General features: G+C 32.9%; 2 protein-coding genes across 7 annotated transcripts in view; both read right to left on the bottom strand.

Annotated features, from left to right (window-relative positions):
* Window positions 1–16,664, bottom strand: part of LOC148615256 (arrestin domain-containing protein 2-like) — a 59,686-nt gene extending 43,022 nt beyond the window's left edge. The window contains exons 1-2 of one of the 4 annotated variants that reach the window (XM_088590007.1): window positions 8,526–8,591; window positions 7,781–7,865 (exon numbers count right to left, since the gene is read on the bottom strand). Coding sequence is in view for 1 of the 4 variants with exons in the window: in XM_088590001.1 (XP_088446127.1) it covers window positions 6,142–6,168 (27 nt within the window). In the remaining 3 variants the exon portion in view is untranslated. Of the gene's footprint in view, window positions 1–6,141; window positions 6,255–7,780; window positions 7,866–8,525; window positions 8,592–13,853; window positions 13,965–16,436 lie in introns of those variants that run through there. The other 3 variants (XM_088590009.1, XM_088590008.1, XM_088590001.1) reach the window with 3 other exon arrangements.
* Window positions 16,665–20,211: 3,547 nt separating this feature from the next.
* LOC148615254 (testis-expressed protein 11-like) overlaps window positions 20,212–26,616 on the bottom strand; it is a 48,889-nt gene continuing 42,484 nt past the window's right edge. For all 3 annotated transcript variants that reach the window (XM_088589980.1, XM_088589981.1, XM_088589982.1), the window contains 5 exons: window positions 26,165–26,273; window positions 24,136–24,253; window positions 23,093–23,163; window positions 20,945–21,038; window positions 20,212–20,448 (listed from right to left, as the gene is read on the bottom strand). In XM_088589980.1, coding sequence (XP_088446106.1) covers window positions 20,368–20,448; window positions 20,945–21,038; window positions 23,093–23,163; window positions 24,136–24,253; window positions 26,165–26,273 — 473 coding nt within the window. In that variant the 3' untranslated portion in view covers window positions 20,212–20,367. The remainder of the gene's footprint in view (window positions 20,449–20,944; window positions 21,039–23,092; window positions 23,164–24,135; window positions 24,254–26,164; window positions 26,274–26,616) is intronic.

Below are 26,616 nucleotides of genomic sequence, written 5' to 3'. Positions count from 1 at the left end.
GCTAATAATACAATAATATTTTATTTTTGCTCAAGTAATTGCATTTAAATCCCATCATCTCCCAACAGTAGAAATGTGGAACTGTCAACAGTAGAAATGGAATTTAAGATATAACTTATGGTAACAGTATTAAGTTTTATTATATTTTATCCCAATTATTCACTCTGTTAAGGGAATTTTTGCAGCTTTTGATGTCTTGAAAGATCCAGTTTATATGCCCTCCCCCACTAAATAAGCTCGGGTTATATGGTGATCATCATGTCTGTTCATCTGATCAATTATGGTTTATGGATGATACGTAAATAAAATATTTTCAAACTTTAACACGATATTGTGGGTCATACAGTTTCCAACTAATTAAGATGTATATTGCATTTTCTTTTCAGGACTTATGGGTCTTGGAATGTGGAGGTATCTGTATTTAACCTCTGTTTTTCATTGACATTGTCAATACTGATAGCTTACAAAGGTATTTCATACTTCACTTATACATCAGATATATAAAACAGAGAGAACCCATGGCATCATCAACATGACAGAAACATGTTGAACTTTGACCAAGACATTTACGTCATTGTTCAGCTCAGAGCTACATTCTACATTATATTTATGCTATTGTCATAATACTGTACATATTTTATAAATATTGACTACAAATTTCTGTCATAGTTATGGGCTTTAAAGCCTAATTGTCTTTTAAGGTGTTTTAACAGACTTCATGACAGTTGACACTAAGAAATTAAAATAAGGATACAAATATTGAATTGCACTACGTAATTTAAATACCTTAATTGACGGGAGTTTATTTACTACTGTTCTAAAAGCTTCTAACAATACATACACTCCTGAATCATTCCCTGTTCATGAAATAAATTGTGTGTAACCACCACATAATCAGAATTGGTGGATCCAGAGATTTACAATAGGAGAAATTAGTCAACAAAAAATAGGAATCATGTTTCACTTGTTTTAATAATACAATACTAAATAGCAAATTAATGTATTTAAATATATTCCTTTTCAGGGAGTTTTTAATGTTTAAAATTTAGACAAAATTAACAATTTTAAAAATCTGCAATTCATAGGCCAGATAAATCTCCTCCTTTTCCCTCACTCACTCCCTCTCTGGACAGGGTATGTGATTACGGCCTCTCAGGATGGGTATGTACTCACTCCCTCTCTGGTTAGGGTATGTAATCACTCTTTCCAGTCTCTGGATTGGATATGTACTCACTCCCTCTCTGGTTAGGGTATGTAATCACTCTTTCCAGTCTCTGGATAGGGTATGTACTCACTCCCTCTCTGGTTAGGATATGTAATCACTCTTTCTCTGGATAGGTTATGTACTCACTCCCACTCTGGATAGGGTATTTAATCACTCTTTCTCTGGATTGGATATTTACTCACTCCCTCTCTGGTTAGGGTATGTAATCACTCCTTCTCTGAATAGGGTATGTACTCACTACTTCTCTGGATAGGGTATGTACTCACTCCCTCTCTGGTTAGGATATGTAATCACTCTTTCTCTGGATAGGTTATGTACTCACTCCCACTCTGGATAGGGTATTTAATCACTACTTCTCTGGATAGGGTATGTACTCACTCCCACTCTGGATAGGGTATGTAATCACTCTTTCTCTGGATTGAATATGTATTCACTCCCTCTCTGGTTAGGGTATGTAATCACTCTTTCTCTGGATAGGTTATGTACTCACTCCCTCTCTGGATTGGGTATGTACCACTCCTTCTCTGGATATGGTATGTAATCACTCTTTCTCTGGATTGAATATGTATTCACTCCCTCTCTGGTTAGGGTATGTAATCACTCTTTCTCTGGATAGGTTATGTACTCACTCCCTCTCTGGATTGGGTATGTACCACTCCTTCTCTGGATATGGTATGTACTCACTGCTACTCTGGATAGGTTATGTACTCACTCCTCCTCTGGATAGGGTATGTACCCACTCCCACTATGGATAGGTTATGTACTCACTCCTTCTCTGGATAGAGTATGTACTCACCCCACTCTGGATAGAGTATGTACTCACCCCCACTCTGGATAGGGTATGTAATCACTCTTTCTCTGGATAGGGTATGTAATCACTTCCTCCCTGGATAGGGTATGTAATCACTCTTTTTCTGCATAGGTTAAGTACTCACTACCTCTCTGGATAGGTTATGCACTCACTCCTTCTATCGATAGGGTATGTTCACACTCCCACTCTGGATAGGTTTTGTACTCACTCCTTCTCTGGATATATGTACTCACTCCCACTCTGGATAGGGTATGTAATCACTTCCTCTCTGGATAGGGTATGTAATCACTCTTTCTCTGGATAGGGTATGTAATCACTTCCTCTCTGGATAGGGTATGTAATCACTCTTTCTCTGGATAGGGTATGTAATCACTTCCTCTCTGGATAGGGTATGTAATCACTCTTTCTGGATAGGTTATGTACTAAATCCCTCTCTGGATAGGTTATGTACTCACTCTCTCTGGATAGGGTATGTAATCACTTCCTCTCTGGATAGGGTATGTAATCATTTTTTCTCTGGATAGGGTATGTAATCATGTCCTCTCTGGATAGGGTATGTAATCACCCTCTCTGGATAGGGTATATACTCACTCCCTCTCTGGTTATGGTATGTAATCATCTAATGACATGAAATTGTGCATTAAAAATTAACATACATGAACATTCTAAGAATAGAAAACTTCCATAATATTGTGCCTGATCTGATCAATTTTGAGCTCATCCAAAAGCTTATTGAAAGTGTCAATAGAGGGGGCTTTGTGAGAAAGAAAAGCCTCATATTCCATTTATGAAACTAATGAAAACCTTCTGCCAAAACTGATCCCTGCAACCCCTGCCGCTTGCCACAACAGCCAGTAGTCATTTCAGATTTTATTAATGCTCTAACCCCTTCAGTCACTCCTTGTTCATTAAGATATAAAAGTAAGACTACTGAATACATGTATATTAATTACCTGCTACATGTACAGTAATAACCAATGCTATGAGTATTGGAATCTTCAATCGAAAGATCAGACTAATATTCTGAGATTCAAAGTTTCAAATTTATGTAGCTAACATATTTTTGCCTTATAATAATTTGTCAAGTGTGCAACAGATAATAGTGACATGTATAATATGAATAATATACATAGCAGTTAATGAATGAAAGGCATGATTAAAACATATATCAATGATAAAGTGCTCATACAGCATATCTCTAATCTATAACTCTACTGGCATCATTGGATGACAGTAATTTGTTTTAAAAAAGTAAAATATGAAGTTGTACACATTGTTGTGATAGGTAATGGTTCCACAAGGTGTAAAAGGGGAGCTTTCTATCAAACAGGAAGTTAATATCAGAAAGAAGACAAAACTATTTACAACATATGCCCAACCTATATGAGGCCACATACTAGTACCAAATTGTCCAGTGGAAGCAATGATTTATGTGATGAAAATTATTCCATTGTAATGAAAAAAGGACAAAGTCCAAAACAATCAGGAAATTAATATCAGACAGCAGCCAAAATCACAAATTATACCCCAATTTCATGTAAAGGCACATACCAAATTTGAAATCAATCTTTCTTGTGGGAGTTGATATAATTGTGTTGAAATTTGGATGGACAGAACGAGGAATGGACTAAAATGGGGATTCCAATATACCAAAACTAGTTAAGTGGAAGTATAAAAATCATGGAAATTATAAGAAAAATTCAAGTTAGCTGTTTTTACAAAAATTATGTTATGAAGTTGCAACCGACTGTAGATATCATCCATAACAACTAATGGATTTATCTAACTAAAACAGACAACTATTGTCACTAACAAATGACATGGCAAAATGGAATAAGATGAAAACATTACATATCTAAAGAAGCATTAAACATACATTTCAGTATAGAAACTCTCAAAAATAACCTACTTCAATTACCCACTACCATACATATATAAATACTAAATTCTTCTCAACTTAAGAAGAAATTATGTGTAGTATAAACAACTATTGAATTAAAATTAGTATAGCACCAAGCAATATATAGGACAAGAAAAACAAAAACTACCCTACACTGAACCTATACATAGGTATTAATAAAACTTAATTCACATTTTTATTATATCATCCACTACAATAGATATTGTTAACAGTCTGAGAACTAGGCCAAATTGCTGACTTGACAATTAAGAATAATATAATTCAAAATTATATAGACCAAACAGGCCAGAAAATTCCAATATTATCCTTATTTCCATAGTTTAATTGACTTTTGTCACCATCACAAACTAAATAGCCAATACACACATATACTGATAATACCTGTTAAAATTGGCTAAAGATTGAGTCAAAATAAAATAATTTGTAGCTCACAAAATACTGCTAATGGCTTAACTTGGATTTATTACCAATCAGACAGAAACATTACTATGGCAGAATACAAAAATACTTTATTTGAATAAGGATAAGTCACTAGGGAAATCACCTAGCTAATGACTGTCAGGTCTATTTGGAATAGACTAAGATTCCAAAAGAAATCAGATTTACTTCGAAAATGAATTTGTGCTCTGATGTTTTTTTCTCACTCTGTGGACCAGTGTCACATTAATTAATAATTTTCCAAATTAACTTTATTTATCAGAGTTAAATATAAATGTCAATGACACACTACGCTTTAAATTACTTTTATGAGGAATGGTACATCTTAATTTGATAATTACTTCTCAAAGCATTTGATGTTTATATTATAACATGCCAGCATGAAGTGAATCAGCAACATACAGAGTAATTAATCCATACCAATGTGAGTACTACCCCATCAGTTAACATGCTTTTATAAATGGGTAGAATTAAACAGGACACATTAGGCTGCTTTTGAATGTGACTTTTTCACAAACCATAACAACAGTTTGAACTTTCTCTATCCTGTAGGATGGATGGCATACTGAAAGAAATGACCTCTGAATGACCTTCATTCTCTGATGAATCAAGTATATGGTAAAATTAATTCTTGTACCAAAACGATTATCTCAATGCAGGGTAGGGCTTTCCTAGGTCAAGCTGTCCTGGCCAGTCATTTCTCAACAAGACAAGATAGACAAAGGTATCATAGCAAACAATCTTCAATAACAGATATAAACATGAGTACCCAAAAACACTTACAGCAATTGACATTGTTAGTAAACCTAGCTTTCCCATACTTGTACATATAATTTACAAGTTAAATCTCCTGTAAAATGAAATACAAAGGATGAAATCAATGCATCTTTTAATCCCTTGCTCTACTTATGTTCATGTATCAAAATTACACAGAATTTGCATAAATTACAAATAATTTCACAGTGATAGTAAAACCTGTCTAACTGAACTTTTATTAGCATAAATCATGCCTTGGTAATCTGGCCCAATTCTCTTTATGGCCAAATTCTCCTCAAGGAGAAATGGATATAAGTATGTCATGTAGGAGACATCACTGTACAAGTTAAACATCAGCTCTGTTGAGTTTAAGGATTTATTATGGGTTACAGCTTCTGCTATATATGTATGTTTTAGCTAAAGCTGTATTACTGTGAAAGTACTATTCTTCATGGGGTACTAATTTTCGTGGTTTATGTGGGTAGGCGGAAACATGAAATTTGATTCCAAATGAAAAGGAGAATCCCACTGATGTGTAAACTGAAAACCTCAAAACCACAAATTCAAGAACCCATGAACTTTTTTTTCTTCCCAAATCCACGAAAATTGGTATTCATGAATTAAAGTACTTTCACAGTATTTTGTTCAACCAAAAGTATATTTAATGGTAATTAGTTCACAATTATAGGATACAGCTAATAGTCAAATGCATGGTTGTTTTTTTTTAAAAACACTGCAACATGTGTTGACATTTAAAAAATTTTGCAACTAAATTGGAAATTCTTATAACTTTTTTTGTGACCCAACACCACTTTTAATAAACTTCTACTGCATTTGTTTAGTTACAATGCTTTAAATTAAAACCTATATAGTACTATGTAGTTTATCCTACACCATTATACAGGTCTTATCAACTAATTCACCTGTTAACTACATCAGATTTCTTAAAATATATTCATTAAGACACTGAAACTAAATTGGCATACTCACTGTTCTAATATAACCATGAATTACCATAAAACTTCATTTAAAACAAGATATATATAGTCTTATATCTCTTTAACACATAAGTAAGATCCATTACGACTGATACATTGACCTCATTCAATGAGAAGACAAAAGCTCAGGATTATAATCTGATCTCTGATATACTAATTACTGACCAATCATAGTCTTACCAAATAACACATCTTCATTCTACACTTAGTTATTTATATAGGGCTGGACAATATTTTAATCAATAGTTTAACTGTGGTCAGGATAATTAACATGCAGTAAATTCCAGGAGTTGATATCACATAACTTAGTAAGAAAATATTAGTAGAGGCTGCAGAATTAAGTCTGTATTACAATCAAAGGCAGGGCAGATCCAAATTTCAGGTAAAGGGGGTGTAAATAGAATTAAAGACCAAGCAAACCAAGTCAAGAACATTTTGGAAGGTAGAATACACAAAAAATAATAATTTCATATGAAAATAAAATAATCCCAATTATAGGGGGGAGGGGTATTCTGCCATGTCTATCCTTGGATCGCGCCTGAAAGGACTTATTTGTGTTCAAGAAAAAATTTAAGCTACTTATTATGCTTATAAGTATCAGGTATAATATACAAAATTTAAAATATCACAGTGCTTTCTATGCACAGCTCTTTATAATTCACAAATTATAGCACAGGGCTCATATTGCATTCATATTTAAATTCATTTAAAAAATCAAAGTGCTGCAATATCCAACCTGAAGTAAACACCAAATATTGGACATACATTTTTTGATAATTCATGACGTGACAATATGTTTTTGGAAATTAATTTCATGTATTAATGAATAAATGAAGTATTACATGTATTAATACTCTTACAGCTTTTTTTCCAACAACAAAAATAGCAATAGTTAGTTCAACATCAACGTTATATAACATGTAGTTTATTCCTTCTCCATAACCACCAGTAATTAAAGCTTATCTGTGCAATAATAGGGTTGCCATCATTCTTCAATTCTATGCCAGTGAATAAAAGTTTACCCGGGGAGTGGGGGTGGGGAATTTTAAATTTCTTTCACATTTTCCAAGGTTTCTAAAGATTTCATGGAGCTGATTTGCTTTCAACTTTTGCTTGATTTAAATTATTTCTCCACTCTCTAAGGTAAAATTAAGATTTCGACATGCTCAGTAAAGCTCTGTGACAAAGCTCACTTGTCAAAAATTTTTATTTTACCATCTCAAGTTGAAAAATAACTTAAACCACTCATAACTGAAAGAGAATCTTTATATCTACTTTAACTTAGCCTACTAATATAAAAAAATAATTATAAAATATATCATAACAAACAACATGTAGTTATGTAATTGTTTTCTTAACTTCAAGGTCAAACAGATAAACTAACCTTTATCTATAGTTTCTACAGATATTTGCCCCAATATAGTAATAAAGACATCAATACACAATTATGATAAATGATTTTCATTCATAATGGATTGTAAAAATCTGTGAACATCTACTGAATGGTTAACCATCCTCTTCATTGTTCCCTACACATAATGAACATTCAACCAAAAAAGTGTATCAAAAATCTATCAGACTTAGAAATTAGCCTACAATATTAACAAATATATGAAAAGAAATTTCCTTACCTTCAACCAAGTCAATAGATGATCCTTTTATATGGTAAAAACAGACAGATGAAGGTGATGATTGTATTTATCTTCCATACAAATACTAAGAAAAAAGGGTGAAAATGAAGACTTTTATTGAGTTACAATTTTATTAGGCAAACCCAATAGGCATTAGTATATGATTGACAGTTCAGTGATTAATGTGAAATCATTTTTGGACAAATGTTCAAGGCAATAATAATACAAACAAATAACAATCATTTCATCTTAAATTGGGTAAAATTTCACACCCTAGAGACAACATAAATCTATAGAGTGCCACATCCTTCAACATCTATTACACAAGCTATATTAAGGTTCTAATTGGAAATGTTCAGTGAAGAATGAACACTTTCCCTGACCAGAGGGCTAAGTACTTCGTTATTGTATTATAGATCTATACAATAATTAATCACTAGATACATTTATGTCCAATGAAGTCTTCCCAAAGTGTTAATTCTGTCACATTTATTTAATTGTTATTGGCCAAAGAAATTACTTAGTAAATTGTCATTTAACTTTCTGACCATAAAATTAGTAAATATTGATACATAGTTAAAATACCATCTACAAAAGTACAAATTCTTCCCTGGTTAAAATGGACACTTAACTAATCTAAGTATGAAGGCTGGCCCAATCTTTTAAAAATTTTTTTTTTTTAAAGTTGTGTGTAAAGTGATTTTAGATATAGTACATTTTTCACCTAAGTAAGCTAATGACAAACCTTAAAAGTCTTACTCTTTCTACACTTGTGCCAGTGTTTTTGATGCAGAGTTTCTGTTCTTTCAACATCTAAAATTGAAAAGGATCATTTCATGTTTGATCACCCATCAATTGGTTGCTAGTTCTGTATTAAATTCTTTACTTGCTATGGCAACAATGCATCCCTACATGAAAACCAGTTCAAAGCATATATTCTATATACATGTATGATGAGTGTACAGTAACTCGGGAAAGGCATGCATTAGTGTAGATGTTAAGTACAGCAACTTTATATCAGTGTCATATTCATCACATATACAGAAATATTACCTATCAGTATCCAATGCTGTAAATACATTTGAGTATTCCTTTTCTTAATACCAATGAGCAGTTGAAAAACTGAAGGAACTCCTTCTTTACTAAATGAAATGTCAAGATATCAGAGCTATAATTGACAAGCTTATTATGCCCCATCAATTACTGAATGAGATTTCTTGACTTTGAATGACCAAAACTGACAACCTATACAAATTGACTGGAGAAAATTGACCTGTAATTGACTGTCTTGATCCATCAAAGCTGTAGAAGTTATTACAGTAATGAGGTAAGATTAGCAACAAGGGCAAAGGGAAGTAACTCTAATCTAAAAAAACATCCTTTTCAAACATTTAATTGCAAATAGACAAATTTTATTTCATCTAACATCTTGTTCATAGAGTAATTCTTGGTAGGAAGATACAGAATAACAGAAAGTAAAAAACAAAATGAATAAGTTTATTAGAATGTTGTATGTTTTTTTTTCTCTCAGGTGTTTTACAGTGATACTTTAGAGACTTTTTTATTTCATATCTTTATATTTTAACAAAGCATTTGAAACCATGGATCATCAGATTCTGTGTTACAAGTTGCAGACTATGGGAGTTTCATCCACTAAGTGGTTTGAATCATACCTTACAGATCGACAACAGATAGTCGGTACCAACAGCATAGTCTGATTTTCTAAAAATTAAATGTGGTGTCCCCTAGGGCAGTATTCTCAGACCTCTGCTTTTCTTGTGCTACATGAAAGACATGTCAACCCGTGTGTGGTCCAGCTGCTTCTCTATGCAGATGATAGTGCAATACTTTTTTGCACAGAAATACCGATATAATATCTGATAAATTAGGAAAAGAATTAAAATCATGTAGTGAATGGTTAGTTGCCAATAAACTGTCACTCCATCTTGGTAAAACAGAGTGTATATTGCTTGGTTCTAAAAGAAAACTTCACGAAATAAAGGAGTTTAGTCAAGTTGTAATGAACACACAATTATAGCTCAAAATAGTGTTAAACACCTGGGCATTAATGTTGATCAATTTCTCTCTTGTGACATCAGGCATGTAGCCGAGGCCAAATTGAAGTGTAGGCAAAATTACGGCAGGGGGTCCAGGGGCATTTTAGAGCATCATTTATGCCTCTCCTGGATGTATTTTATCCAAAAAAAAAAAAAAAAAAAAATGGCAAAATTAAGTGCAGGCAAAAGCTTTTTTGCCTAACGGCAGCTACCCGCCTGGACATTATAGTCAAAAGTATAATACAAAAGCATATGCTAGATTGAAATTTCTTTATAGAAATGCAAATGCTTGTCAAAAAATGTCAGAAAAACTTTAACTATGGCTCTTATACAAAGTCATTTTGACTATGCTTGTTCTTCCTGGTATAGTAGTGTAAATAAAACCCTTAAGAAAGAACGATAAGTTATACAAAACAAAATAATAAGATTTATTAAAATTATTGACTTTGTAAAAAAGGTTGATATTTAACCTAGGATGGCCTATAAAACCTTTATGGCTTATTTCCAATGGGGTCCTTTATAGCACTTAAGCCTAAAAAATAAAAACGAACAATGTGACTGACACATGATTTAGACAGGCTTTAAGGTAAATATAGAAACTTTAATTATAAATTTACATAATGAAGTTACTAAAAAAAATTTCCATCATTTGATCAAAAAAGATACTTTTTGATGCCAGTTTTGAAATTATTAGTATTTTTTTTACTTTTTTTTAATTCCTGTGGTACATTTGTATTGATGGCATTGTAATAAATAGTATTACATCTAGATGAATGACAATTTACAGATGGAACAAAAAAAAGTTACATTCACTGTGTCTGTACCAGTATTATTAGTTACATAATTTTATGGTTAAAAACTTTGAATTTTAACATTTGGCCTATATACATTTTTGGCTAGTTAATATTTTAAGTATCAATACAAATGTGAACTCAGTAATGTATGAATATATTTATATTGTGATGTGAAAATATTTATAATGTTTGAATGTAATACATATATTTTGTAGTACATATGTATGTTGATATTCTATCTATCTATCTATCTATCCATCTATCCATCCATCCACCTATCTATCTACCTATCTATCCATCCATCCATCTATCTAATCCTTAAGAAAAGTAATGTCTAACTAATTTTTTTTTTAATTCTATGTGCAGTAGATTCATAGTCACTCTACTATACATGCTCTCACTAGAAACCAATAAATAGAATATAAATATTCAGCGAAGAACTGCTAAACAGTATGTAGAAAAATGGTTTATATATTTACATCATCCATGGAACACTTGGCCATTTTACTGCAATAAGTACTGCCTTTCAATCAAATAAACCCAAAATTTGCAGAGCAAAGCAATCTCAAGTAAATAACCAACTAAATTCCATAAAATGGTAAATATAAACAAAACTATAGAAAAATCTATGACTTTCGGATCATAAGTATGTTTGTGTTATTCAAATTATACTTGGCTATAGTTATATGAACTGTGACTTAAAGAAGAGTTACTTTGATTTCATAACATTGCATTGTATTAATTTACTGCACCATTAACAGTGCATATGTCAAAACAAAACTTGATGAGTCTGTTGTTGGAAGCTGCAGGTGATAAAAATAATATAAGTCAAAATTTGCTGCAAAGTTTCATAAAAAACAGATGGTGGAGAATTATCTATCTCCAATGCAGATGCTTACCTAACTCTGGCTTACAATGTCTTTATATAAACACAAGGGAATACAACTGCATGTGAATATGTTATTAATGGAGTTTTAAATGCATTTTACTGCATGGAAAGTAAATTGTAAAGAAAATCATACTCAGAGAACTGTAAACCTATGATGACTGTGGGCATATTTCCATTGTTAGATGTTAGATTCATACAGTTTATCTATTTATAGCCTTAAGATATCTGCCACAACAACATAATCTTTGTGTTTGAAGTGACAAAGAAAGTGGACAGTTTTCAAACTTGAGGTCAAATAGCAGGAAAAATTAGCAAAGTCTTTGCTATAGATACAAAAGTCACATAATTTTTTATTTACAGGGGCTTAACCAAACATCATTTGAAAATTTTGTTGGCATTATCATAAGAATAATTTCAACCATTGAATGATTACATGTATTTCTATCTGTTAAGGGTTTTCAAGATTAAGTCTAAAACTGAAAAAAGTCATTTTTCACCATTTAAGGTCAATAACTCTAATAAGGAGTCACCCTACACCTTCCACTCAATGAAGACCAGTAGACCTCATAAAGCCAAAAATGAAAGTTACCTTTACTTTTTTCTATCTCTCATAGTTTTTCTTGAAATAAATGTTCTTCAAATAGACCATGCATAATAATGTTATTGTAACCTAAAGCTGAAGTTGGATGAACTCAGGTTAGTACCACCTAAAGCTTCACTATGGTTAATCCTGAGTGAATTTTGGTTACATGGGAAGAAGTGAAGGAGGTTCAGTGACATATTTGTTTTTTTTCTGTGAAAGTTTCTAGATGTCTGTATTAGTTTTGCATCATTGTTTTTAATTCAATTTAAACTTTCTGTTCATATTCCAACAGTCTGTTAATATTATAGATCTAACAAAAAGTTCAATACATGTACATTTAATGTTTAATACATCACTATTCTCATTGACCTAACATGACTAAGTTTTTCATGTACTACAAAGGGAAAGCACCATTAAAGTACAAAGTATCTGTTTTAGCTAGAGTTTTCTGGATGAAATGTCAAAGCTTTCAAAATAATAGTGTAGACATGTCAGAAAAGAAAAATATTCCCCTTCTTTCTAGAGCTGTAACCAGAATCAGTCAAACCAAAAGTAGTCTGAGCCCGGCAAGGTACTTAAAAAGCTCTGAAAAAGAGCTGTCATTTTGGTTTCGTATCAACATCTAAATAAAGAAAATTGCACAACTAAATAACTAGGTTCATTTATTGCTGGGGACTGATATAATGATTAACAAAGTACATATAATCCATGTTTGTCAAAAGCTCAATAGAGCTTATGTTTATTATCATGAATATTTATTTATTTACATGTATGTTTATGTATAAAGTTCCAACTGACTGTACACAGTTCAATGGCTGATACAAAGGAAATTCTGCGGTTTGGAATCCATTGCCCATCTGATGGAAAATCGTGTTGATCCGTGCAGAATAAGGACACAAATGAGCAAATAATAACCTGGAAAATCTCCTCTTTTTCAGTGACGTTGCTAGAGTTAATTAATGTGTAGGCCTATTTTACGACAAGGGGTCTGAAGCTCCTGGGATTAAGGAAATGTGGATGTTTGAAATTGAAAAAAATACCCCCAAAAGCAAGGACTCATCGCAGTTAAGATCTTTATATAAAAATAATAATAGGAATTTGAAATTTTACATTTTGATGTTTTTGAATGTTTGCCTGATGGATTATTGTCTTATTGTTTCTACATTGTGTCATTTTCCCGGTATCTTTTCATTATAAGTTATTTGCTTGTAGTAACAAGATGAGTCGAAATGTTTAAATTTGTGTATTATATAGATCAACTACAAGTATCAACTATTGGTATCAAAACATGCAAATGAAGAAAAAACACATCATGTAGATATCAATCAACCTATTTACTAGTTTCAGAAGAGTTTACAGTTCTAGTCAGTCTAATAAATGAGGGCCATCATCCTCTTTTCACGTGATGCAAAACTGTCAATTACTTTTTCTACATTTATAAGAACTTCCCGGTGAATGTGCAACAACTCTTAATGATTTTTTTGTTGTTGATGTGTACGCCCGGGCGTTTTGACATAAACGTATTCACGCGCCTGTTTTTTTAAAAAAATGTCTGGATTCAGACATGAAAGTTGATTATACATGCACTTAAATAAACATATATTATTTAGATCTAAATGTAAAATTCTGCCAACCGAAACGTCAGTTAAAAAAAACAGATAAAAGATAATGGGGTAAAACTGTCCTTGCACCTAGGTGGATATCGTGGGATCATTTGCACAGAAAACTTTGATAGTTCCAAGAAGCATACCGTGTACTTCTAAGTGGAATTTTAAATGACGATTTTTTCCGCTGTGCACCATTCCCTATTTGCTGCTCAGGCATAGACTCAAAGCGCACCAGCGTTGGTTGATGGGAGACGTTAGTACCGGGGAAAGAAACAGTCGAAACAGCCGATAACTTGACCGACATGCCATGGATTGTCATTGGCAATACATATTAAGGAATGCTGCTAAAGCACCTTTTATTTTGATGGACGCTATATTAATTACATTGAACAATACAATAACTTAACAAAAAAAAGATCCTCTCTTCCGGCATATTTGCTCTTAAGGTAGAACAAACCCAGTGATCAAACCTATTTCACAGAGCATTCTTTCCTGCCTTCTTGCATTTACATTTAGTTATAATGAGCAATAAGTGTTTCAAAAGACACAAAAAAATGTCTAAATAATTCAAAAAGATTGTTTGGCGTAAACCTATGTATGGTGAAGGTCTGGGGGTAGATAATTAGTTGGAAATGAAAGGGAATTTTAGCTTTTTTTTTTAATATTTCAAGAAAAAAAACAAATTCTTTTTGAAATTTGAAATTATGTCTTTATTCGCAATTTAAAGAAATTTTATCTACCCTTTTTGTAAAAGTAAGCGAAATTATTTTCCCTTTCGAGTATTTATAAAATGTTGTAAAAATTATATATTTAGGCTCAATTATCTCGAAGTTAAGTTTGGTGACCTATATAAATCAAAAAAAAAAATTACAGTGTGTCTTTGAGAGAAATCTATATCCACTAAAATTATAAGGTATGATCTACCTTTGGAATTTGTTATTGTTTCCTGGTTGTGTTTGATTCGATTTGGATTTGAATAAATATATACATTGCATATATACTGACATGGCACTGGAGTGTGTAAACTTTACTTTAAATGGTGAAAGTGATTTTTGGGAGTTTTTTTTATTATTATTAATGAGCACTATTTCCACCCGGCTCTCCGCCTGACTATAACTATAAATAGACCACAAAATAGGTTCTGTATAAAACCGTCCGTGCGAGACCCGACAGGGTAGTCAAGGACGTTAAAAACCCCCTTAGTTAGTTAGGTTACAGACCACCAATTCAACCAATGAGCATTTGGAACGTACGCAAAAATAGTCCTACGCAGGAATTACCCCTGTTCCTCATAGTGCTATGAAAAAAGTTCTCATCTCATTTAAAAAATTTAAACAGTTTCTGAAAGGAAAAACATTTCTGTACATTTTATAGGTGCATTTTGCTTCTTGTGATGTGAAGCCTAATCTCCATAATGATTTCTAAATATACCCCTATCTTGTGAAAACACTGGGATTTCCCATGCTATTTATAGACACTTCACTTCCGGTGACCAGTACTGCACTGCAAGTCTGCTAACCCCACATGCCATTCTGAGGATTGTGAGCTGACATATGTAGAATCATGCTGATATATAGTCCTCTGCAGGTTAAAGTTAAGGTAAAGTCCAGAGAAGCCATTGAATATTGTGAAATTAGCATAGAAGCCTATGGGAAGTGGAATTAGTGGTTTTTAGCCTAGTTAGTTCTCTATAATTGAAGTTCACCGTGTGTATTCATATGTTAACTTTGTACATTGTAGTATATCTATGTAACCTGGTGCAACCTAGGACAGAATTCAGCGCGGTTTCGGGAGTTGGACCCCTTTTGTTTAAAATATTGACTTTGTGCAAAATTCTGGCAAAAAATAATCAAACTACATGTATATCCCGGACATTTAGTTTTATCTTTTCTTTAATGGACCCTCTCCCCACCTTTTGTTAATTTCTGGACCCGCCACTTAATCTGATTAAAATACACGATCTGACATTTGTGAAGTCTTTTATGTAGGGTAGCGTAATTAAATTTTAATTAGATTGACACTACACCTTTACCGTATCTATAACTAGAATAGCAAATTCTGGTATGTAGAATTTTGCATTTGGTTACTACATGTACATAAGGAGAATGTATATAGAAATCCTTACATTAAATACGGGTTAATTTCTTCCGATCAAATGCTGATTTATGAGCTTCAACTATGTGAAAACTTGGTTGATTTAAAATTAGGAGAAATATCTGCAAAGCCTCGTGATCAAATACACTTTGTACATTAATTAACTCATTTAAATGTAAAAATGTTGTCCTATTTGATAAGATGAAATTTTTAAAATATATTAATTTTCAATTCATTATTTTAGCAGGAGCAAATCCAGGATTTCATGGGGGAGGGAAGGGGCTTAAATAGAATTAAAGTAAAGGTCAAGTGAAGCGAGGCAAGAAAATGGAGGACTAAAATTTTGGGAATATCAAGATTTCATGCGAACAAAAAAGACTTGCTAATTGTAGGGGGAGTGATCCGCCCCTATGAATCCCCGCCTGTTGATAAAAGTCAGATCCGTTTATCCCGTAGCAGTTGAATTCAATTTGCAATTTTTGTTGAACGTTCTTCATACCGAACCTTGTGTAACAGTGACTGGTAAAAATTGAAACTGAATGAAGATGTTCTAAAGTCATTTTTACTTACCAAAATACCATCCAGCCGAAATAACAGTTTTCGGGCCTAAAAAGCTTGACGTATAAACTTACCCGACCACGCGGTCTTTTCTGGTATAAAATACGAAATATGCGCCAAATATTCTGATTGAACCGTTTAAATCTTATGTCAATAATGTTCGATAACAACACAGGTAAAATGAGAATTCTCCCATCACGAAATCACATAGAAACGAGAATCATTCATAAAAATCCATCCATTAAAAGTTTTTTTTTTAATTCTTGGTTCACATCGGAGGACCCCATCACTCTGCAACTACCTGTTAGCTGACTGCTGATGATTGTTGTCAGCCTCTTTATTAGAATGAGATAATCAGTTAAACAGATACAACAATTGCGAAATACTGGTCGATTAGCAGGTAATCAAAATCTATTTTGTGTGAAGTTATGGGTCAAAACATCTTTTGACATACTATACTTAAGAAATTTTCTGATAATTAGCTAGAGAAACACTTAATTTCATGGAGGAGAGATCAACAGACTGAAAGAATGCCCAAAATCACTATTTCTTAGTATTCTGTATTCTGCAGTTTTACTCGACATCAGAAAGCACGGTGTACCCTGGTTTGAAGGTATTTCAAATTTAAGTTGACGTTTCGTGATCGAAATTTTACTTTCGATAGTAAATTTTAAAGCTCCGTAACAATTCTTAGGGCAGAATGAACGCGATGAAAATTTGATATCGTGAAGGAAAGACACATGATAGGTATGATAATGGCGAACATTGAACAATGTGGGCATGATTAATTTTTGACACACTTGAGCATGTGGACTTACAGTTCATTATGGACACAACAAATGGTTTGAACATTTTGAAATTGCTTTAGTCCCCTGAGCCTTAGCTTGTGCTTTTTTGTTTTTTGTTATGTCAATTCTAGGCATTTTTTTATAGAGCATTGAGAGAAACCATTATCAATATAGTTATGACAGGAAAGATGACTTTTATTCATAGAAGTAATATGTGGCAACAGCACAGGCATGAAAATGTGGGACAGGTCTAGGTAGCAATTTCAAAAATTTCTTACTCTTTCCAGAAGATATATGCAAAATATTTGCAGTTTCATGGCAAAGAAATCTTAAAAGGACAAAAAAGAAATTTACCATTTTGGAAAAATAATAAAAATGCCAAAGAATGCTTTAAGTAGGTATAAATCAGTTTCACCAATCAAATTATCAATTATTTTGAAGAAAAGGAATTAAATATTTATTTACACAAAAAATGTTACTTACAACGAATTAAATTGGCGCCGAGTTTTTATACGAAAATAACAGAAAAGTACACTCTCTTTTTTAGTATGACCCAAATGAGAATAATATTCACAACTACAAAATTACTTTCTAATGAAATTGTCAATTTTAAACAATTCGCACTGAGAGTGAAAATTTGAATTTCCAATTTTCCAGGGATCAAAGGCTTAACGCAATGTGATCATATTTACTATTTTCTATCTTTAAAACTTTCATTAATAACTAATGGAAGGTATTAACGAAAAGGGTAAACACAGACAAGTAAAAAAATCTAAACATGTACTTTTGTAAGACTTAAGTGTGATCATAAACCACAATATAATTAAAGGCATTTTAAACTGGATGTTCTATAGGCGTCACCTACATAGAAGCATTAGACATGTTTCAGTTGAAATTCTAAGCCAATGTAACTCTTCAATGACTTTTCCCGTGTATTGTAGAAAAAAAATAAAACCAAACTGTTTTTGACTTATTTGCACAATTCTGAAATTCGACCTCTATAAGATAACTATTTTGATTCGGCATACCATAAATACAATGCCGAAATAAAAGTCATCTCTATGGTCTATTTTTACAAACGGTGGCCATGTTTTTTTTTCACAGGATAAAAAATTCACATTCATAGATTGTTAAACATATTTTACATAATATTCATGCAAGGTTTTGTTTCAAACCATTCAGTATTTTTAGAGAAGATTTCCAAAGTTGGAAACGTAAAATTCGGGAAAAAATCCATTTCAGGACCCGTAACTCATACATTCGTCAATGGATCTTTCTGAAAATTTCGACATGGGTCCATCCTTTCATGCTGAACAATTTGATCCCTACCAGACTTTAGCTAAACCAAACTGTTTTTGAGATATTTGCATAATTCAACAATTTGATATGGTCTATTTTTAGTAACAGCGGTCATGGTTTTTGTCAGATAAAAAATCCCCACACAAGGATGGTTAAAAATACCCTAAGAAACATTTATGCAAAGTTTGTTTACAATCTATTGGGTAGTTTCAGTGGCGATGATGTTTGAAAAAGTTTACGGACGACGGACACATAGTGATGACAATAGTTCACAGAGCCTGTGGACCAGGTGAGCTGACAATAGCTTTCGTTATATTTTGTTTAGTATTTCAAATTGCTTCAAAGGTACTAGAAACATTTCAGAGCAGAGAAATTCCGAGGAGTCGTATTTGAACAAAATTGTAGTGGAACCTGTATTTTAACAAGATTACAAAGTCCATTTTGAACAAAAATACCAATTAAACAATGAAAGGAAAAAAATAAAGATCTTACGAGAAAAAAATGACATAAAAATAAAAGTTTAATCCAGTCTTTACAATAAATCTATGATCAAGGAAAAGTTGTAACAGTATTGTAAGCATCCTTTGTTTTAATTAAGTAAAGAAACACCAACTAGGAACAGGCACGAAATAGACAACAGACGAATAGCAATTCTTACAACACTGAGTAACTAAACGGTACACTAAAACAAGCAGCACAGAAAACAATGAGTAGACTGGGCTGCTTCATGAATGTTGATCTGTTCCTCATCTTGCAAGAATCTCACTGTACTGGCAATTAAAGGTCATGTCTGATAAATAAGGGCGAACATTGATGACGAACGGAGGACGTCTGTCACTGGGAGCCAATCCACTATAGTGCTCAATCTCGTCATAGGGATCACCATGAAACTATTCAACTTCAACTATTGGCACCACAACTTGGTGTGATAGCCGAGTTATTTCCTTCTTGTGTCTACTGGTTAAGGCTTAGTATATTCCATTAAGTTGGTTCGATTTATGACCAGGATCTTCTGAATAATCTTTGGTGATAAAAGTCGAGTTGCACATCTTTCAACTATTTCTAGCTTACTGATAAAGGGTCTGAAGCAATGCTGGTGGGTTCTAAATAAAGTAGAGCTATAGTAAAGCTTTGAATACTTGCCATTTAATGTCCAGATAAGACACCAAGCATAAGGCTCTAGTACTTTTCCTTACAACTTTTTTGTATCATATTTTCTTCCACAACACTTTGTTCTATGTTAATTAGTAATGTATTGAGTTGAGTTCTAGATGGTATAACTTCAGTAAACAATGGAACCAAGATTCTAGCGGAAATCAAAAGAATGTTATCCAGACAACATAAAAAAAAATATATACAAAGCAATAAAAGTAAATGAACAACTTGGACTCCACTAAAAACTGGGAGCATGTACCAGGTGCACCGATAGGGTAAGCATACTCTGCTTTTCTAGAAAAACCCACTGAGTTGCTCATTATGAAGTCAAGTCCGGTTAGATGAATGAGTAAAGGAAAACTATATGTTGAACAAATCAGTTCTCCAGGTGCAGATGGATACACCCTAACAATACGTGTTCACGATGACGTCCATAAAACTTCTGTAGAGATGATCTTCTTCAAATCTTGTAGCAACATAACCCTGTTACAGAGGCTTAATTGTAAGAAGTCTTCTTCCTTTTTGTTGAATATCATATGCCAGGTATTTTAAAAAGGATAGAAAAAGCTAAGACAAACAAGACAAAACATTAAACAAACAAAAAAACACATTTATTTTATCTTTTAATTTTCAAGAAACACCTTTTACACCATTTATACATTTCAGCTGGTTATGTTCTAGTGTAAAACATCTGAAAATAACAGCAATAAAATGAGTTTATTTCATTATTACGACTCATTGTATTTCTGTAATAGATACAAGTTCATTCTTCTTGGCCTTTAAATTTACCTTTGGTCCTGCTAGCCTCTATTTTAGCCAGTATTTCAGAATATGTGTTATTCATCTGCAAGAAAAAAAAACATGTCAAGTAATAATAATAATAATAATAATAATAATAAACAAAGCTCAGTTCAATAAACATGTGCTATTTATTCAAATGTTACATAAAAACTCAATACAGGCACAAAGCACATTACAAAATGTCTTGTTACACTGCAATGGATATAATGCTATGTGCAATACACAATGAACAAAAGCACAAAAATAATACCTTGTATTCACAATATGTAAATGATGTACACATATCTGCAGTGAGATTACAGGTATGTCTAGTAAGAATTTGTCTGGTTGAAAGAAAAAAATAACTAAGAGGAAAGTAACATTTTAAATTTGGTAATTCCTGTCACAGACACTGGTGCTATACACTAAAGACACACAATTAATGGAAGATGTAAACTACTGTAAATAACAAATACTTCTGTGAGAAACTCACTCTAACATTTGTAGTAAATTATAAACAAACAGTAATAAACATGTTGATCACAGTGGTACAGACTTACATGATCTTCATAATTACTCCTTAGTGGACCAAGGAACAACAGAAGCTTCATACTAGTAGCACACCATTTCTCTGCATCACTATACCTTCCTGAGCTGATTGTTTAAAAATACACAAGATTGTTCACATTATGGTACTATAAAAGAACAATTTTTGAGTTTTTTTCGTATCCTCATCTTCTTTTCATGAGAAACAGGGTTAAATTTTAATGGAAGAGATCATATAATTTTTTCTTAATCAAATATTTTGCCATTGAATGAAGAACAAAAATAATACTGTAGATGTGAACCAAACTCTGATGACTAGTTCTCTCTAAAAAAAAAAACAAAAAACAAAAAAAAACAGAATGTGTGGACCAGGATGAACTTGACCTCTTGAATATTGTTAGTCCTAGCTACAAGGTGTCATCCTGTAATACCATACGATCCAAGATAGAAAAACTGACTGAAGAACAGAAACAATCTCATTTAGAATCTTCAGTCAGTGCAGTCTGTTTCATTGATAAATGCATCAAATGACAATTATTTGACTGCAACAGAACATCATTTAACTGACAGATAGGAATTTATATCAAATGCATTGTTTACCCACGAAATGCTAGAAAGATGTACAGCGAACATTACAGAAAAAATTAATTTGTTACACAAAATTTGGAATTGAAGATAAAATATATTCTGTGGTCCATGACAAAGCAAGTATATGGAATGTGCCAGGGCAAAGTGCCCAGAATGGAATGATCTGGGCTGTTTTGGGCACAAACTTAAGTCATGTATCAAAATCATCTACGTATCAAAGACTGTTGCTAAGTGTCACAAACTAGTTGGACATATTAAATACTCTACCACACTATTAAACACCCAGATTACAGAAACTTCTTGGTAACCCTCAACATGAACTGATCCAAGATGTGGTTACAAGATGGAACTCCACTTTACATATGCTAGAACATATGGTTGAACACCACCTAATGTTAGACATTTCGATCACTAAGAAAACCAATACGATTCTGTTACCAAAAGATGATGAATGGGAGTTCATTTTCGATTTATACCTTGTGCTGAAAGATCTGTCTGATGTTACAACATACATGACTAATGAACTAAATGTGTGTGTCTCACAGATTTACCCCATAGTATCTAGACTCTCAAAGTAAAGTTTGAAATTATCTGATGATCACAGTTCAATTAAAGGAATGCAGTGAAGATGAATTGAAGCATCATTATAGCTTCAATGACAGCAATATAGGACAAACCACAACAGTTCTAGCCTGCATTATGGATCCACAATATAAGCCAATGAAATTTCTCCACAAAAACCAATGTAAAGTGGCAGAGGATAAACTTGAATCAAAATTAACTGAAATTCTGTTGAAACAGATAACAACGATGAACCGAGGACAAAGTGTCAAGAGTGAGATTGACTTTCTTATTCATCAGTCCCTTGATTAAATTTTGCAATGAACACGATTTTGTTATACAAACATACAATGTGGATAAAGTGACTTAAATGTTAACCCCCTACATTGGTGGGCTCATAATAAGAACAGATTTCCTTGGTTAGCAATCCTAGCTGACAGTTTGTTATCCATTATGGCAACATCAGTTCTATCAGAAAGAATTTTTTCTACAGCAGGATTAATTGTGAACAAGCTGAGGAACACTTCAACAGGTTATCTCAGTCCATTTTTGTCAAGATTATTATTCTTACAAAAACAAAATACCCCATGACAAACCTCAATAAACAGTTGATTGGCTTGATAATGGAGTGACATATTGACAATGTTCAGGCTTACCTACAAATATGTTTGTTCAATAATTATAATAATCACTGATTTGTCTTTTGATCTCATTCACAGAAGTTAATGAAATGCTGTAAGATGTTATTTAAAAAACGTACATTTAGGACGAAAATAAACTACATTTCCCCTTATTAGCTGATTTTACCATGAATAACATAATTAAATGCATACAATTTATTTAAAAAATACAAAATTTAGTTTTAAAATAACCAAATTGCAGTGTAAATTTAGAAGTTTTTAATAGAAGTTCAGCTTTATGAATTACAGTAAGCAGCTTGATTGTGGTGGACAAATTCTTTTACTCTTTTAAATCATCCATATCATCTTTGTGGAAAACACAACTTAACTTACCTGTAAAAATTGATGCCACAGTTCCATGCCTTAGTCATTAACCACAGAATTTCTATCTCTGGATACTGGCCCTGTAATCCAAAATAGAACAATACTTATGGGTTTCAAAAGAATACTTGAAAGCTAACTTAATCCAATACAATCAATGACCAATACACAAATGAAAGGAATTAAAAGGACTGCCACGATTAGGTTCCTTCAGGTGTTCAGGAATTAAAAGGACTGTCATGATTAGGTTCCTTCAGGTGTTCAGGAATTAAAAGGACTGCCATGATTAGGTTCCATCTGGTGTTCAGAAATTAAAAGGACTGCCATGATTAGGTTCCTTCAGGTGTTCAGAAATTAAAAGGACTGTCATGATTAGGTTCCTTCAGGTGTTCAGGAATTAAAAGGACTGCCATGATTAGGTTCCATCTGGTGTTCAGAAATTAAAAGGACTGCCATGATTAGGTTCTTTCAGGTGTTCAGGAATTAAAAGGACTGTCATGATTAGGTTCCTTCAGGTGTTCAGGAATTAAAAGGACTGCCACGATTAGGTTCCATCTGGTGTTCAGAAATTAAACGGACTGCCACGATTAGGTTCTTTCAGGTGTTCAGGAATTAAAAGGACTGCCATGATTAGGTTCCATCTGGTGTTCAGAAATTAAAAGGACTGCCACGATTAGGTTCTTTCAGGTGTTCAGGAATTAAAAGGACTGCCACGATTAGGTTCTCTCAGGTGTTCAGGAATTAAAAGGACTGCCAAGATATTTTGCTACTTGAGCAACTTTCCTAAACAAAATGTAAATTATGTTGTAAGTAATGATGTCATAGACTTAAAATTTTTAGTGAAACTGACCACTGGTGCTTGAATCTTGTTTAGATAAAAAAAACTTCTCCTACGAATGAGTCTGAAAATAATTTTTTTTTGATGTATTATTTAACCAAATCATTTTGCAACTTTCCACATAAGATTTGATATGACAGAAAACTTCACTGGTACCACAGATGACAACACCTCCACAGCATTTGTCCATCAAAAGCTAGAATAGAATAATTTTTACCTGTGATTTTTTGTCAATAATATCTATAACTTCCACAAAATAGTTCCATGCCTCTTCTTTCCCACAGAGTTCCATCCCTCCTGATAGTGATAACTGTATCAAGCTATGGAATAATTTACTGAAAATAAATCACAATTTATTAGTCACATATCCATAGCAAGTAAGTTCCATACTTTTTTAGTTTAGTTAAATGCATCCCTAAAAACAAAAAAAATGTAAGTGATTTTTTTAACAGACACACCAATATATTATCAATATTTTTCAATACATGTGTCTTTCTCCAAAAACGGTCAGTTGCATTAGTCCAAGTTTTCCTTTCAACACCAAATTATCACATTAGGAAAATTTCAATTTGTTTATAAAAGGGTGTTTTTTTAGTTCATACAAGACCACACTCATTTTATTAACCAATCAAAACAAGCACATAGGCAACATTACAAGTGATTTATGATTAAACAACACACTATAGCAGTGCCAGTTGTGGGAAATGAAAGGGGTATTCACACTGACTATAGTAGATTGAGATATTCAAACTGACCGTAAGTAGATAGAGGTATTTACACTGACCATAAGTAGACAGAGGTATTCATACTGACTATAAGTAGATAGAGGTATTCACACTGACCATAAGTAGATAGAGGTATTCACACTGACCATAAGTAGATTGAGGTATTCACACTGACAATAAGTAGATTGAGATATTCAAACTGACCATAAGCAGATAGAGGTATTCACACTGACTATAAGTAGATACAGGTATTCCCACTAACTTTAAGTAGAGACAAGTATTCACACTGATTATAAGTAGATAGAGGTATTCACACTGACTATAAGTAGATACAGGTATTCACACTGACTATAAGTAGATTGAGGTATTCACATTGACTATAAGTAGATAGAGGTATTCCCACTGACTACAAGTAGATTGAGGTATTTACACTGAGTATAAGTAGATAGAGGTATTCACACTGACCACAAGTAGATAGAGGTATTCACACTGACTATAAGTAGATACAGGTATTCACACTGATAATAAGTAGATTGAGATATTCCCACTGACCCCAAATAGACCGAGGTATTCACACTGACCACAAGTAGATTGAGATATTCACACTGACCACAAGTTGATAGAGGTATTCACACTTGACTATAAGTAGATACAGGTATTCACACCGACTATAAATACAGAGGTATTCACACTGACCATAAGTAGATTGAGGTATTCACACTGACCATAAGTAGATTGAGGTATTCACACTGACCACAAGTAGATAGAGGTATTCACACTGACTATAAGTAGATTGAGGTATTCACACTGACCACAAGTAGATACAGGTATTCACATTGATAATAAGTAGATTGAGGTATTCACACTGACCACAAGTAGATAGAGGTATTCACACTGACCACAAGTAGATAGAGGTATTCACACTGACTATAAGTAGATACAGGTATTCACACTGACTATAAATATAGAGGTATTCACACTGACCATAAGTAGATTGAGGTATTCCCACTGACCCCAAGTAGGTTGAGGTATTCACACTGATCAGAAGTAGATTGAGGTATTCACACTGACCATAAGTAGATAGAGGTATTCACACTGACTATAAGTAGATTGAGGTATTTACACTGATAATAAGTAGATAGAGGTATTCCCACTGATCAGAAGTAGATAGAGGTATTCACACTGACTATAAGTCGATTGAGGTATTCCCACTGACTATAAGTAGATACAGGTATTCCCACTAACTATAAGTAGAGACAGGTATTCACACTGACTATAAGTAGATAGAGGTATTCACACTGATCATAAGTAGATTGAGGTATTCACACTGACTATAAGTAGATTTGTCTATAAAATGCAGAGCTCTTCTGAAGAAAAAGGTACTTATACTTGTACCTAATGAAACTGTTGAGATTTCTTGCACTTGGGAGAGAAATTCATTGTCTTTTCACTTGTGCAAAAGACATAATTACTGAACACTCATGTAAGAAGTCCCTGAACTCGTGTCAGAACCATTTTTACCTGCATCTATTATAATCTGGTTCTGGCATCTGTAGATGTTTCCTTATTGCAACCTTTAAAGCCCTGACACTAACACTCTTGTTTTGGGCAGGTTCCTCTACAGCTAAAGCTGAAATAATAATACGAGTCATTGATAAATACTCAAATGTGCATGAAGTGCCAATAAATGTCTAAGAACACATAAACCAACCAGGACAAATAACAAGAAAGACAAAAAAAAAAAACAATTACAATTGTAGGTGAGCTGCACAAACCCTTTCCAAAAAAAAAAAAAAATAATAACCAAAAAAAATCAAAATCTAGGGATTTGTTGCAAATAATTGGGTTTTTTAAAAATATTTTTAACATGCAGTCTTCAAATATTTGACTTGGTCAAATCATTTTATAATCTGATTTAAAAATTGAAGTTTGTTTTTGTAGGCAAAGTTCAAATGGGTATTTACTGCCACAAA

Source organism: Perna viridis, chromosome 6, assembly GCF_037379345.1.
Source record: "Perna viridis isolate PV_CMFRI_1.1 ecotype Kerala chromosome 6, ASM3737934v1, whole genome shotgun sequence".
In the NCBI taxonomy this organism is placed as follows: domain Eukaryota; kingdom Metazoa; phylum Mollusca; class Bivalvia; order Mytilida; family Mytilidae; genus Perna; species Perna viridis.
Note: the sequence above shows the minus strand (reverse complement) of the source record. Positions and strands in the feature narration are given on the sequence as shown.